Below are 12,353 nucleotides of genomic sequence, written 5' to 3'. Positions count from 1 at the left end.
ACACACACACACACACACACACACACACACACACACACACACACACACACACACACACACACACACACACACACACACACACACACACACACACACACACACACACACACACACACACACACACACACACACACACACACACACACACACACCTGTTCTTATATTGTTCGTTGAAAAGTAGTTAAATAAATATACAGATGTTTCCTAACATGATGACAAATTCTGATTAAAATATTGATCCAAAAAGTTTCTTTTTTCATGGATTTATCAAACAAACTCTAATTTCAAAATAAAACGCAGGCAGCATTACTTTCAACATCTTTTATTTACCAAAATAAAACGTTGAGCCAGAGACAATTAATGTGGAAGATCTGATTTACTGTTTGTCCACAAATATTTGTGACTACCCCAACGCGTCAGGAACTATTTCCAAGTAATGATCTAAAGTGCTTCTGGAGGAGATCTACAGGAGATAATAATACTCTTCTTCAGTGTAAAGTCCTTCTTCTACTTATCATCATCCAACCTTTCAATCCTTTTGGTTCCATTGACCACAAATCCTACTTTGTCCTTTCAAAAGTCCTCGTTCCAGTGACCTTCATCACTTACGCCATCCTCGTCCTCCTCAGTGGTTGAACACAAAGCTCAGTGTGAGACTGATAAAACTCAGCGTACCTAACGTTTCTATCTTTTCTTCTTCTGCTGTCGTAGCATTTTCCTGTGTTTCAGGATCATGTCATGGAGTTTATCGACGCCGTCTCTGAGTCCATCTCCGATGATGGCGCAGGTGGCCTGGAGGTGCCAGGCCGTGGCGGGACCCAGCTCCTTCAGGGCCAGGAGCTTCTCTATGTGTTCCAGGGCCAGGGCGTTCCTCAGGTCCTGCTTGTTGGCCACCACCAGCAGGGGAACGCCCTGGTTCTCCGTGGTCTTGGCGATCTTGTGCAGCTCCGTCTTGGCCTCCTCCATACGCTCCACGTCCACCGAGTCCACCACAAAGATGATGCCGTCCGTGCAGCGCGTGTACGACTTCCACAGCGGACGCAGCTTCTCCTGGCCACCCACGTCCCAGAAGTGGAAGGTAACGGTCCTGTTGGCGCCCAATGACACTTTGACCTTCTCTGAGTTGAAGCCCTTGGTGGGGACGGTGTTGACGAACTCGTTAAACTGCAGCCGGTACAGGACGGTGGTCTTACCGGCTGAGTCCAGGCCCAGGATGGCGATGTGGAAGCACTGGAACCCTGGAATGTTGGAGATGAACCCAGGTTGGTCTGACAGTCCATTCCCCATCCTCACAGCAGCTTTAATCACTGAGCACCTGAAAACAGAGCCACAGTTACATCAGATGTCACCATGGAAACTATTACACAATCACTTCAGATTAAAGAAGCTGCTTTTGAAACAAAATCAATCAAGTCTGGTTTATTAGAGCCATTTAAGTAAATCATGTTCAGGGATGTCCAGAAGCGTAGGCGGTGGGTGGAATGGTCTTCTACTCTAAAACACATGGCTCTACACTAACGTTTCAGTGGTAGCACGGGACCAGTTGAACAAGTTGGTTGCACCAGCACAGAATTTGGTCACACCCCTTTTTGAAACGGGGGGGACACACACTTCATACACGTGATGTGTTGCACATTTATTTTTGTTTAATCGTCTGGAATGATGTCATCAGGTTCATTTAAATTAAGTTAATTTAAATTAAGTTGATCAAAACTTAATCAATAAACCTGATCAGATTCAGTAAACCAGTGGTCTCTGAGGGGGAAAATGATTGACTGTTCTCATAGATATTTATATGATATAAATAATTAAAAATGAGCAGTCAGAATAATCCATGTCAGTACAACTTATATCTACTTTTTAATTGTATCTTACTTTATTTTTTACGTACATTTTTGTTTAATTATGAGTTTTTTATTTATTAGTATTTCGTTTCCTCACAAGAGTTAAAAACTAATATTTCCTGAAAAAAATGATTCATATTTCTAAAAAAAACTGATTAAAAATTGATGTGGAAAACAGAATTTGAAAAGAATTAAATAAAATGCATATGCATTTAAATGTATAAAATATTTTTAAAAATGTGAATCGAATCGAAATCCCAATATCTGTCAGAAAAATCACAACTAGGTTTTTAATCAAAATCTTGCAGCTCTATTAAATAGACATTTGTTTTACTGTAATGTGCATTTTTTTGGCTAAAAACAAGAATAAGAGTGTGTGGATAGCGAAAAAAAATTGCTAGTGATCAGCTGGTGGTGGTTAAGGAAAGAGATTTTAACTGTGACTCAGACACACTTCAACAATCTGATCAATGATCTGATCAATAATCTGATCAAATCAACCTGTTACATTGTTTATCAACGAAGGTGTTTCAAATTAAAAGTGAACTTTATCATTTTCAAAGATATCAATGACGTTTACAAGCGTACAGCCCAAAAAAAATGACATCACCTTTCCTTCAGCCCCGCCTTCATTCATACATACGCGTTTTTGCTCTACTTACGCGTGGTGGGCGTGTCAGGAACCTGGACCGGAGAATACGCGCAGGAGAGAAGCGCGTAACTGTAGGTGAGCTTAAGTCCAGACGGGAGAATAGAACCCTTAATGTGTTCAAAAAGTCCCGTGCACAGAAATGTTAACACGCACGCACGCGCGTGCGCGCGCGCACGCACACACCACACACACACACACACACACACACACACACACACACACACACACACACACACACACACACACACACACACACACACACACACACACACACACACACACACACACACACACACACACACACACACACACACACACACACGTATATCATCTCATAGGGGAAATGTCAGGATGTGCAGTCGACCTTTTTTGGAGCCAAAATGTCATGGTCAAGGTCAAGGACGTGTCAAGCGTCAAAAAACATAATTTTCCATATCTATGAATAATTATTGTACAAGTTTGATGCTTACATTTATGAAAAGCTCATCTCAAGTGTAGAATTCTATTTCTTTAACTGAAGCTGTACGACCTACCAGTAAAAAGATCAGTAGGGGTCAAAGTTCATGACGTCACAACAAAACTAAAAAACACTTTTTTCTCCATAACTTGGCCAAAAATTCAGATCCAGTGCTCAGACTGGTACCATTGAACAACATTTCCTTTCAGTGTGTGACCTTGACTTTTGCTCAATGTCATATTTAAGGTCAAAGTTAGTTTTCTGTTTTTTTCCTGCATTATTACTTTCAATTAATTAGTAAAAAGAACTTATCAACATATCCAAATACAGGTTGTCATTTTTGCCAATTTTTTCAAATTGCCAAATACAAATTTGCCTTGAATTGATGCCCTTTTTGTGGCCTCGCTGTGATACAGTTTTTAATCCCTGCTGTAAATAAACAGGGTGAAATGGTTTATTTTTTACTTGGTTTTGTGTGATCACTAAACAATAGGGATGTAACGATTCACTCAACTCCCGATACGATTCGATTCACGATACTGGGTTCACGATACGATTCTCTGACGATTTTTTCCTTTACAAAATTGGACTGTAGACAATTTTTTTTTTGGGAAAAAAACTAGAAAATACTGTATTATTTTCCTTTTATTTTTCATTGTCAAAAGAATTCCTTGATAAACTATTCAAAACAATGCAATTTAACTAAAAATAAATCTTGAATTAAATAAATAAAGGAATAATACAAATGAAAATGAAGCCATTAATTTAAATTCTGGTTCTATAATAAACAATGCAAAACTGCATAATAGTTCTTTTTCTTTTAAAAATGCAACTGAAAATGTATTTTGTGCCTTAACAATTGGACTTTAAAAAAAAAAAAACGTCATTGCACTGATTTACGTCATATTTGTTTAGACCAGCAGAGGGCGCTGGTAACCCAGTGGTCGGTTGGCATGCAGATATCTTGCAGTGAAGAAGAGATGCTATGCTAGCAGACAGAGCTAATAGAAAAACGTGACTTTTACAGATATTCAAGTAATATTACAGATATTCTTTCGGTGCTAAAGGGGTAAGGAATCATTTATTAACATGTTTAAGAGTAGAAGGCAGCCAGAAAGAAAGTATTAGCAGACTCCACCCGCCGCCAACACTTGTGGATAGCGCCCACTGCTGGTTAAAAAAGGTACTGCGATTCAATTGTCAGAAAATCGATATCAACCGTGATACCTATGAATCGATTTTTAACTGCCTTACGATTAATCGTTACATCTCTACTAAACAATGGATATTTAATAAAATAATTACATCATGTACACTGTGTGACTTAAGCTGGATTTCTATGTTTGATATCCCAGATTTAAAGCATAATAATATACAGTGCGATAAAAGCATTTAGCAGCCATTGATTGTGAGAGTGAAAAAGATGAGGTGTGTAATGTTCATCATAGGTTCACTTTAACTGTGAGAGAGAAAAACATCCATCATATCACATTGTGGTGTAAGCAGTGTGATCAGAAGTAGGAGAGAAGATGCTGAGCAGGGTTAGCATCCATGCTAAGTCTATTTACTTTTCCTCATCTTTAGCCTCCAAACAGACTGGATGATGAAGTAGGTTCACGCTCAGCACCTGAACATGTTTGTTCTACAGTAAACTAGAAACTATTTGATCCATTCTGTTTGGTTTAAGACTGAATGAAAACAGAACAGAATGAAACAGGAGGGGGCGGGGCCACTAGCATTGTTGTTTACAAAGGTTCTAACTGGATTAGAAGTGTTACCTGTTAATGAATGTACAACTATATTATATACCTCTGTGTCTCAATGTTTCGTATTTATTATAACTGTAATTTAGTTTTTTAAGAGAGACTTGATAAACTATTTTATTGATTGCTTTGGTTGCGTGGTTTTATATTTGAGACAGAATCTATTTAATTGTTTTTGTTTGTGATTTTTATTAAAGTGCAATTTTTTTCTTAACATAGACTAAGAGTCTATTTTATTTTAGTTGTTTAAAATATTTAAAAGTTCTTGACATTCCAATTACAATGGTAAAAAAATACTAATGAGAAATACAAGTTGGTTGTATTTGAAAGGTGTACTTGCATTATTATGATATGTTATTGTTATATTAGTGGTTAATAGTTAGTGGGACAATATATGATCGGCCCACGCCTAATCGCAAAAGCTGCAATTTTTGATGTATTTTGGACCAACAAGCTCCATCCTTATCGGTCCTGTTTACGGTATTTTTAAGGTGGCGTTAATCCTCACGCCTCAGACAAACATTGATACAGCTGTGCTGCCTGTCAGTCCTCCTTAAGGGTGAACTCACACTGGTAACTGGGGCCGTTCCAAGCTCACAGCAGGAATCCCCCCCTCCCTGTACCCCCTCCCTGACACGGTAGAACGGACGTGATCACCAGCTCAACTCGGTTCCCACAGAGAAACACATCATCACGTTAATTTATGACACACGTATGGCGTTACGTCACCATTAAGCGACTCTGGGTTTGTTGTTGACAGTACATTCTGTTCATTTCATATTTTCTGTTGCGTAGGGTAACTATAAACCAAGATTTACCCAGACACGTGCTCTTTTCACGGACTGGGTTTCCAAGGGCCCCTGAACGCATCACGTTAATTTAAATGACTAACTCTGCTCATATTTGTTCTATCGGAGAAATTCCACCAGTTTATGAAAGATAATAAGTTGCTCTTTAAATAAATAGTTTACAGTCTTGTTCCAGGTTCTGCTGTCATAATATTCCCATCCTTGTACTTCCAATGTTTAAATGTTTTGTTTTTAAGGTTCATGTTACATTTTGCAAAAGGTTGCACTTTATTTCTGGCTTATTGATTTTTGTTTGGAAAATTATTACCTTTCTTTCAGATATTTCATTTATTTGGGCTGTATTTGTGATGTTCTGTTTATGGTTACATTTAGATGAATAAATTAATACACTACACTTTGTTTTCATTCTACAGAGTTAGTGAGTATGTGTCCCAGAACACTGAAACACCATATATATATATATATTTATATTATTTATACATTAGCAGCAGTACAATGTCCCATTTCCATTTTTTTCTGGGTTATATAATAGCCAACCACATGTGTCCTGTCCACAAAATACCAGTAATATGTTACACATTTGCAGCAGTAAAATGTCCCATTTCCATATTTTCTGGTTTATATGGGTTAATATACCAGTAATATGTGTTTATATGTATATTTATACCCTCGGAAATAACCGGATAGACCTGATGATGAGCTGCTACACTCCGTTACTGTCCCACTGTCGGCTGAACAAAGAGAAGTCCTGACGGTCATGTTGTCCTCTTCCTCCATGAGTTCTCTGTGGTGTTGTTCATATATATCAGGAAACGCCAACTCTGAACTTTTCATCAGCTAACTACCACTTCTGACACCGCTATCATTGTGGAATGCAGATGTTTATGTGCCGTAAAGCGTCGCGCGGTACCAACGTCATCACATTTTGCGCACGGGTCGCGTCGAGTTGTGTGCGCGCATGCGCGGAAAACCGTGCCAATCTGGCACGCTGTTTGGACCACCTCTTCTAGCAGGACCATCGGGCCGTTAACCCCCCTGTGGTGCAGTTCACACCTACGCAGGCCAGACAATGGCCCCCCATGGTTTCACACATGCACAGAGCTGGTTAGGAACGGCCCTGGTTGTCACTGTGAGCACACCCTCAGAAACCACATGTGGAGCTGACTGATGGGAGGGGCTACTGTAGACAGCGTTCTCCTCGCTTCATGAGTAGGCGTGTCTGTGGACGCAATCTACACACTTATTGTTTTCAGCCAAAGAAATTAGGAGTAACGATATCTCGATACAGTGATATATTGCGATATTTTTCCGCATAATCGATTATCGATATGCTCGAGCTCAGTATTGATTTTTTTTTCAAAAACCTTTTCTGCTTTTTCACGAAAATGTGCAGGTATGTCTTCTGTTGCTCCGCCTCCGTCTGCTCCAGTGGTGGTGAGCACTGACAGGAAAACCCACTGCTTCATGGGTCACTGGGTGGTCTCAGCGTAGCGTCCTAGGCCGCGTAGGCTTCCCCTCTCATCAACCGTTACCGTGCCTCGGCTGCCGGTAACGTTCAGTTGGAGTAGTGACTTATGATCATATATTATCTAACAACTACAACGTTATGAGTTAATATGTTAAAATAGGGATAAATCAACATATTTAGTTTTGTTGTTACGAGTCAGTGCAGCAGCAGCATCAGAGGAACAGCTCAATAATTCTACTTTATCACTATTTTATATTATTAAGTTATGTTTGATATGATTGATTTGAATATTTGTATTGTTTAGATAGTTGGTTTAGTGTTTTATTAATATAAATAAGTTATTTATACGGTATTTTTTACTGTTTTATTTATACATTTATAGTGTTTTATTTAGAACTATTTATTTTGTATTTTTCATTTATTTTGTGTGACATTGTTAAAAATGTTCAAAAATAAAGATGTTCATTTGGGGTTTTTTTTGTAATTTTGTTTTTTTTCCCCATTGATTTAAAAAAAGTAAGGTATCAATAATTGTATTGATAAAGTACAGGATCGGTAAGAGTTAGGGATGCACCGAAATGACCAAATACTGAATAACACCAAATTCCGAATATTGAATACGGTTGTTAAATTTTTCACTATTTTTTTAATAGCGCATAAATAGCCTAGAATACATTTGTAGACATGTTTTTTAAAGAAAGTAAATGTTTATTGAATATTCTGACATTTTTTTTAAATATTTCAGTAACCTTTGCTTTTCATAAAAAAACACAACAAAGTTTATCATTTATATAAACCCTTTAAATAAAACAAAACAAACATTCCATAAAAAATCTAAAGTACATTAAAGGTGAGGTATGATAATAAATGACTTTCTAATGGTTTATCTACAGTGATAAACATCATTTAGCCTCATTCAGAGAAACAAAGTGTAAAAAGTTATGTTTCCTCTCTTGTTATTACATATTTTATAAAAAGTCAGATTTAAACAGGACAGTTGGATTTTACCCACGTTGGCAGGTGACGTCACCTAACACGCCTCCTAGAATGTTAGCTCCTCCCTCTCCAACTATCTAACAGCTAAAACAAACACTGCTGTTTAATATAGAATATATATTATACTTTATTACCATATATGTAAATACAAACTACACTACTTTTTCTGCTGCTGATCGTGATGGGAGTCACTGCTTGGAGCCACGCCCATTGTTTACACACACCAGCTGTTAGCACTCCATGCTAATGCTACACCAGTCTATGCAGTGAGACCTGGTGTAGTGTAGGAAACAATGGTGATGTTTGATGATATATCTCCCTCTAATCACGTCCATAACGTGTATACAGCTCTGAGCACAGACATATAGAAGGTAGATGAGCCATTCCTCGTGAAAAACAATGTTCAGCTCCGTCCACAGCTATTGTTTTTGCAATATTTGGCCGAATATATTCAGTGCATCCCTAGTAATAGTATTAGTATAGTAGAATACCCATCCCTAATGTTAAAGAGGTAAAGCCACAGATTTGTTTGTTTTATTGTTGTAATCTGTACATTTCATATTTATTTAAAGTTTAAATAAAGCTGAAATAGTTTATTATGAAACAGGTTGTGTTCATTGAAAAATACATGACAAGAGGCCCTTGATAAAATAAATGCATATTAAATCGCAATCGCAATATTGAGGGAAAAAAAATCGCAATTAGATCAGCCCTACGCTAAGAGCTGGGTCAGTCGGGCTGGGTTCACGCCATGAGGGGCATCTGCCACCAGAGGCCCGGCGCTCGGCCCTCCTCGCTGCGTCGGTGGCACTCCCCTCTACTCCCTAGCCTCGTCGCCGGGGGTCGGCGCGGCGGCCAGAGTCGGGGCAGACTGGGGACGGGCGACCTGGCGTGTGTGAGGTGGTGTCCAGCGCCGGGCGGTGGAGAGGGCCGGGTCTCGGCGGTGTGTTTTTAGCCTCCTCCTTCAGCAGTTTTAAACGTTTTGCTTGCTTCAACCATGACCAGGAGTCGAACAGGCAGAAAAAATGCTGTAAAATCTTTAGCTCCATGAGTATATCAGAGCCTGTGGTCACATGACTGTCGTAAAGTGATACATTCTCCAGGTCACGTGACCTGCCCAAAGATGGTCCGTCTCTCCAAAGGTACATAGTCAGTATTTCCAGAGGGGAGCCCCACTAGGAGCATTGATACTGTCAGTGCTGTACATTAGTCTGAACAATCATTTATAATAACTCATATAAATCAACTCTGAAGGTCACATGGTCCATGGTGTGGTTTTAAATACTATTCCACTTTCATTTGGCCCCAGTAGGAAGTGTACAGCCCTCTCAGTGCAGCCACAGTTCTACACACAGTGACGGCCGGGGGAGTTGTTGCTTGAAAAGTTGAAATTTGCGTCGCTTGATGTCTTATCACAGTTTCCACACCGTCACGTGTTTTATTACCGTCACTTCCTTCCAATGTTCTCACTTCACATCTCTCTCTTATCTTATTATTATTCTGTTTTTAGAAAGTCAAACATCCTGAGAATCTACGTTTACACTTTAAAGTCCATGAATCAGCCACGAAAGCTTTAGATTTAAACAACATAAATCCAGATGAATAAACAAGCAGTGCTAGTTAACTTTGGTCTAACACGCTGGTTAATAACAGTAGCGACAACATGCACCAGCTCAGATATTTATTTTCACTACATTTACATTTGAAAAAGTGAAAGTATAGAAATTTAGTTTGAGATTGTGTGGTGTTTTAATTTGAAAAATAATAATAATTTTTAGCTCATTGAGCTACACAGCTGCACTGTTTATCTACCTCTGACAAAACCCTGCTCTAAGGACACTGCTGCATTTAAAAAATTAATCTTTTTTTTATTATTGAAAAATATCATTTGAATAAGTGTTTTTGTTATTATTATTATTATTACATTACTGGCGACCCTATTTTCTTTTCAGGCGACCGCACATGGGGTCACGATCCCAAGTTTGAAAAGCCCAGTACTAATCGTGATAATTAGTTATTTTGGGGCAGTAAACAGCAGTAATGTGGCCCTGGCCCTCAAATAAAGCACTTTGACGTTAGAACTGCTTGTTCATGTTCAGAGCTGATGGATCACCTTTGCTGTAAAGCTGCCAAACGTCCATTATTCTGCCTTTTCTGCCGCACAAAATGTCTGTTTTATGCAGAGGCGAGAGTTAAAGTTTGGTGTTGTGTGAACACAGCAGTGATGTTCCACCTATGAGCCTGTTACAGGCTTTAATGTGGTGATAATGGTGGTTTTAAAGCCACTTTTAGATTCGCTGCTAACATCACCGCAGCAGGTAAACAGGAGTTCCCCACAGGCCACGAACGCTTACCGTGGACCGGATATCCGCTCACCCGCTGCCAAAAGTCCCGCAGTCCCATCCACAGAGTCTCCGATGCAGCCAACGATCGTTTATTTGGAGTAAAAAGGACAGAAAAACGGCTAAAGAGGCTTTCCCAGTGGAGCTCGACGTCCCGAGTGAATCCGTCGCTGCTGTGAGAGCGAGTGCTGGAGCCCCGCCCACACGGACACTACAGAGGCCTGTGATTGGTTAGACCGGCCCAATCCACGCCAGGTGATTGGCTGTCGGTGCTGTCAGTCCAGTTTCTGCCCGGGATCCAGGATCACCTGTTGCTTTGGCACCATTTTACTTCACAACGTCAGGATCTTTTTTCAACACGGAAGTCAAACAAAAAGTCTTTTAATGTTTATTACAACAAACATTTACACATAAAGGAAACACAGTTTAAACAACAATGAAAAATGATGAAACACAACTACACAAAGTGTCCACACACGTAAAAATTAAAATGTAAATATTCAGACGTTGTTTTATTTTAATTTTTTCAAAAATGACTGTTAGTTATTCCAGGGGTTCTGAACCTTGGGGTCAGCACCCCATTTGGGGTCACGAGACACTGGGAAACTGAGAATATTTGTGTGTGTGCGTGTGTGTGTGTGTGTGTCTGTATGTGTGTGTGTGTGTGTGTGTGTGTGTTTGTGTGTGTGTCTGTATGTGTGTGTGTGTTTGTGTCTGTATGTGTGTGTGTGTCTGTGTGTGTGTGTGTGTGTCTGTCTGTGTTTGTGTGTGTGTTTGTGTGTGTGTTTGTGTGTGTGTGTGTCTGTGTGTGTGTGTGCGTGTGTGTTTGTGTGTGTGTGTGTGTTTGTGTGTGTGTCTATGTGTCTGTGTGTGCGTGTGTGTGTGTCTATGTGTGTGTGTGTGTCTGTGTGTGTGTGTGCGTGTGTGTCTGTGTGTGTGTGTGTCTGTGTGTGTCTGTGTGTGTGTCTGTGTGTGTGTGTGTCTGTTTACAACTTTTAACCATTTTCTGTAGTTTTTAAAATCCCATTTCACCTCCTTTTCCACCATTTTTATTCACTTTAAACCATTTTATTAGTGATTAAAACCAGGATTTCCATCTTTAAGATGATTATAATAATAATAATAAACGTTCCTGGATAACAGTGGATATTATTCAGATGAATAAATAAATGTGGTTATCACAGATTCATAGAACAATAGACCATCATTTTACTGACTTTATGGATGGACCCCAAAAATCTCTCCTTTATTCCCCCTTATAGATGGTCCTGTCTCCACATGACTGTTCTTCAATGTTCATGTCTGTGTTCAACCACCTTCAGATACAGTGGGGGTCCCTGCTCTATGGAACCTTTATTTTGGAGGGTCCTCACTCTCTGGGACCTTTATTTTGGAGGGTCCCCGCTTTCTGGGACCTTTATTTTGAAGGGTCCCCGCTCTCTGGGACATTTATTTTGGATGGTCCCCACTCTATGCGACCTTTATTTTGGAGGGTCCCCGCTCTCAGGGACCTTTATTTTGGAGGGTCCCTACTCTATGCAACTTTTATTTTGAAAGGTCCCCGCTCTCTGGGACCTTTATTTTGGATGGTCCCTACTCTATGCGACCTTTATTTTGGAGGGTCCCCGCTCTCTGGGATCTTTATTTTGGAGGGTCCCCGCTCTCTGGGACCTTTATTTTGGAGGGTCCCCGCTTTCTGGGACCTTTATTTTGAAGGGTCCCCGCTCTCTGGGACATTTATTTTGGATGGTCCCCACTCTATGCGACCTTTATTTTGGAGGGTCCCCACTCTCAGGGACCTTTATTTTGGAGGGTCCCTACTCTATGCAACTTTTATTTTGAAAGGTCCCCGGTCTCTGGGACCTTTATTTTGGATGGTCCCTACTCTATGCGACCTTTATTTTGGAGGGTCCCAACTCTATGCGACCTTTATTTTGGAGGGTCCCCGCTCTCAGGGACCTTTATTTTGGAGGGTCCCCGCTCTCTGGGATCTTTATTTTGGAGGGTCCCCGCTCTCTGGGA

At 40.0% G+C, this 12,353-nt stretch overlaps 1 protein-coding gene across 1 annotated transcript; it reads right to left on the bottom strand.

Moving 5' to 3' along the window:
- Positions 1-306: 306 nt before the first annotated feature.
- On the bottom strand, positions 307-10,542 carry arl4aa (ADP-ribosylation factor-like 4aa). Its single transcript, XM_028442174.1, has 2 exons — positions 10,344-10,542; positions 307-1,315 (listed from the first exon to the last, which is right to left on the bottom strand). Exon 2 carries the CDS (start codon positions 1,285-1,287, stop codon positions 685-687), a length of 603 nt encoding a protein of 200 aa, XP_028297975.1. The 5' UTR covers positions 1,288-1,315; positions 10,344-10,542; the 3' UTR covers positions 307-684.
- Positions 10,543-12,353: the final 1,811 nt, after the last annotated feature.

The sequence above is a fragment of the Gouania willdenowi genome, unplaced genomic scaffold (genome assembly GCF_900634775.1).
Source record: "Gouania willdenowi unplaced genomic scaffold, fGouWil2.1 scaffold_3_arrow_ctg1, whole genome shotgun sequence".
Lineage (NCBI taxonomy): Eukaryota > Metazoa > Chordata > Actinopteri > Blenniiformes > Gobiesocidae > Gouania > Gouania willdenowi.
The sequence above is the reverse complement of the archived record's forward strand: the minus strand, read 5'-3'. Positions and strand labels throughout refer to the sequence as shown.

Bases quoted from the DNA above. Each gene is read 5' to 3' on its own strand.
- arl4aa (XM_028442174.1), bottom strand. From the start codon at position 1,287: ATGGGGAATGGACTGTCAGACCAACCTGGGTTCATCTCCAACATTCCA.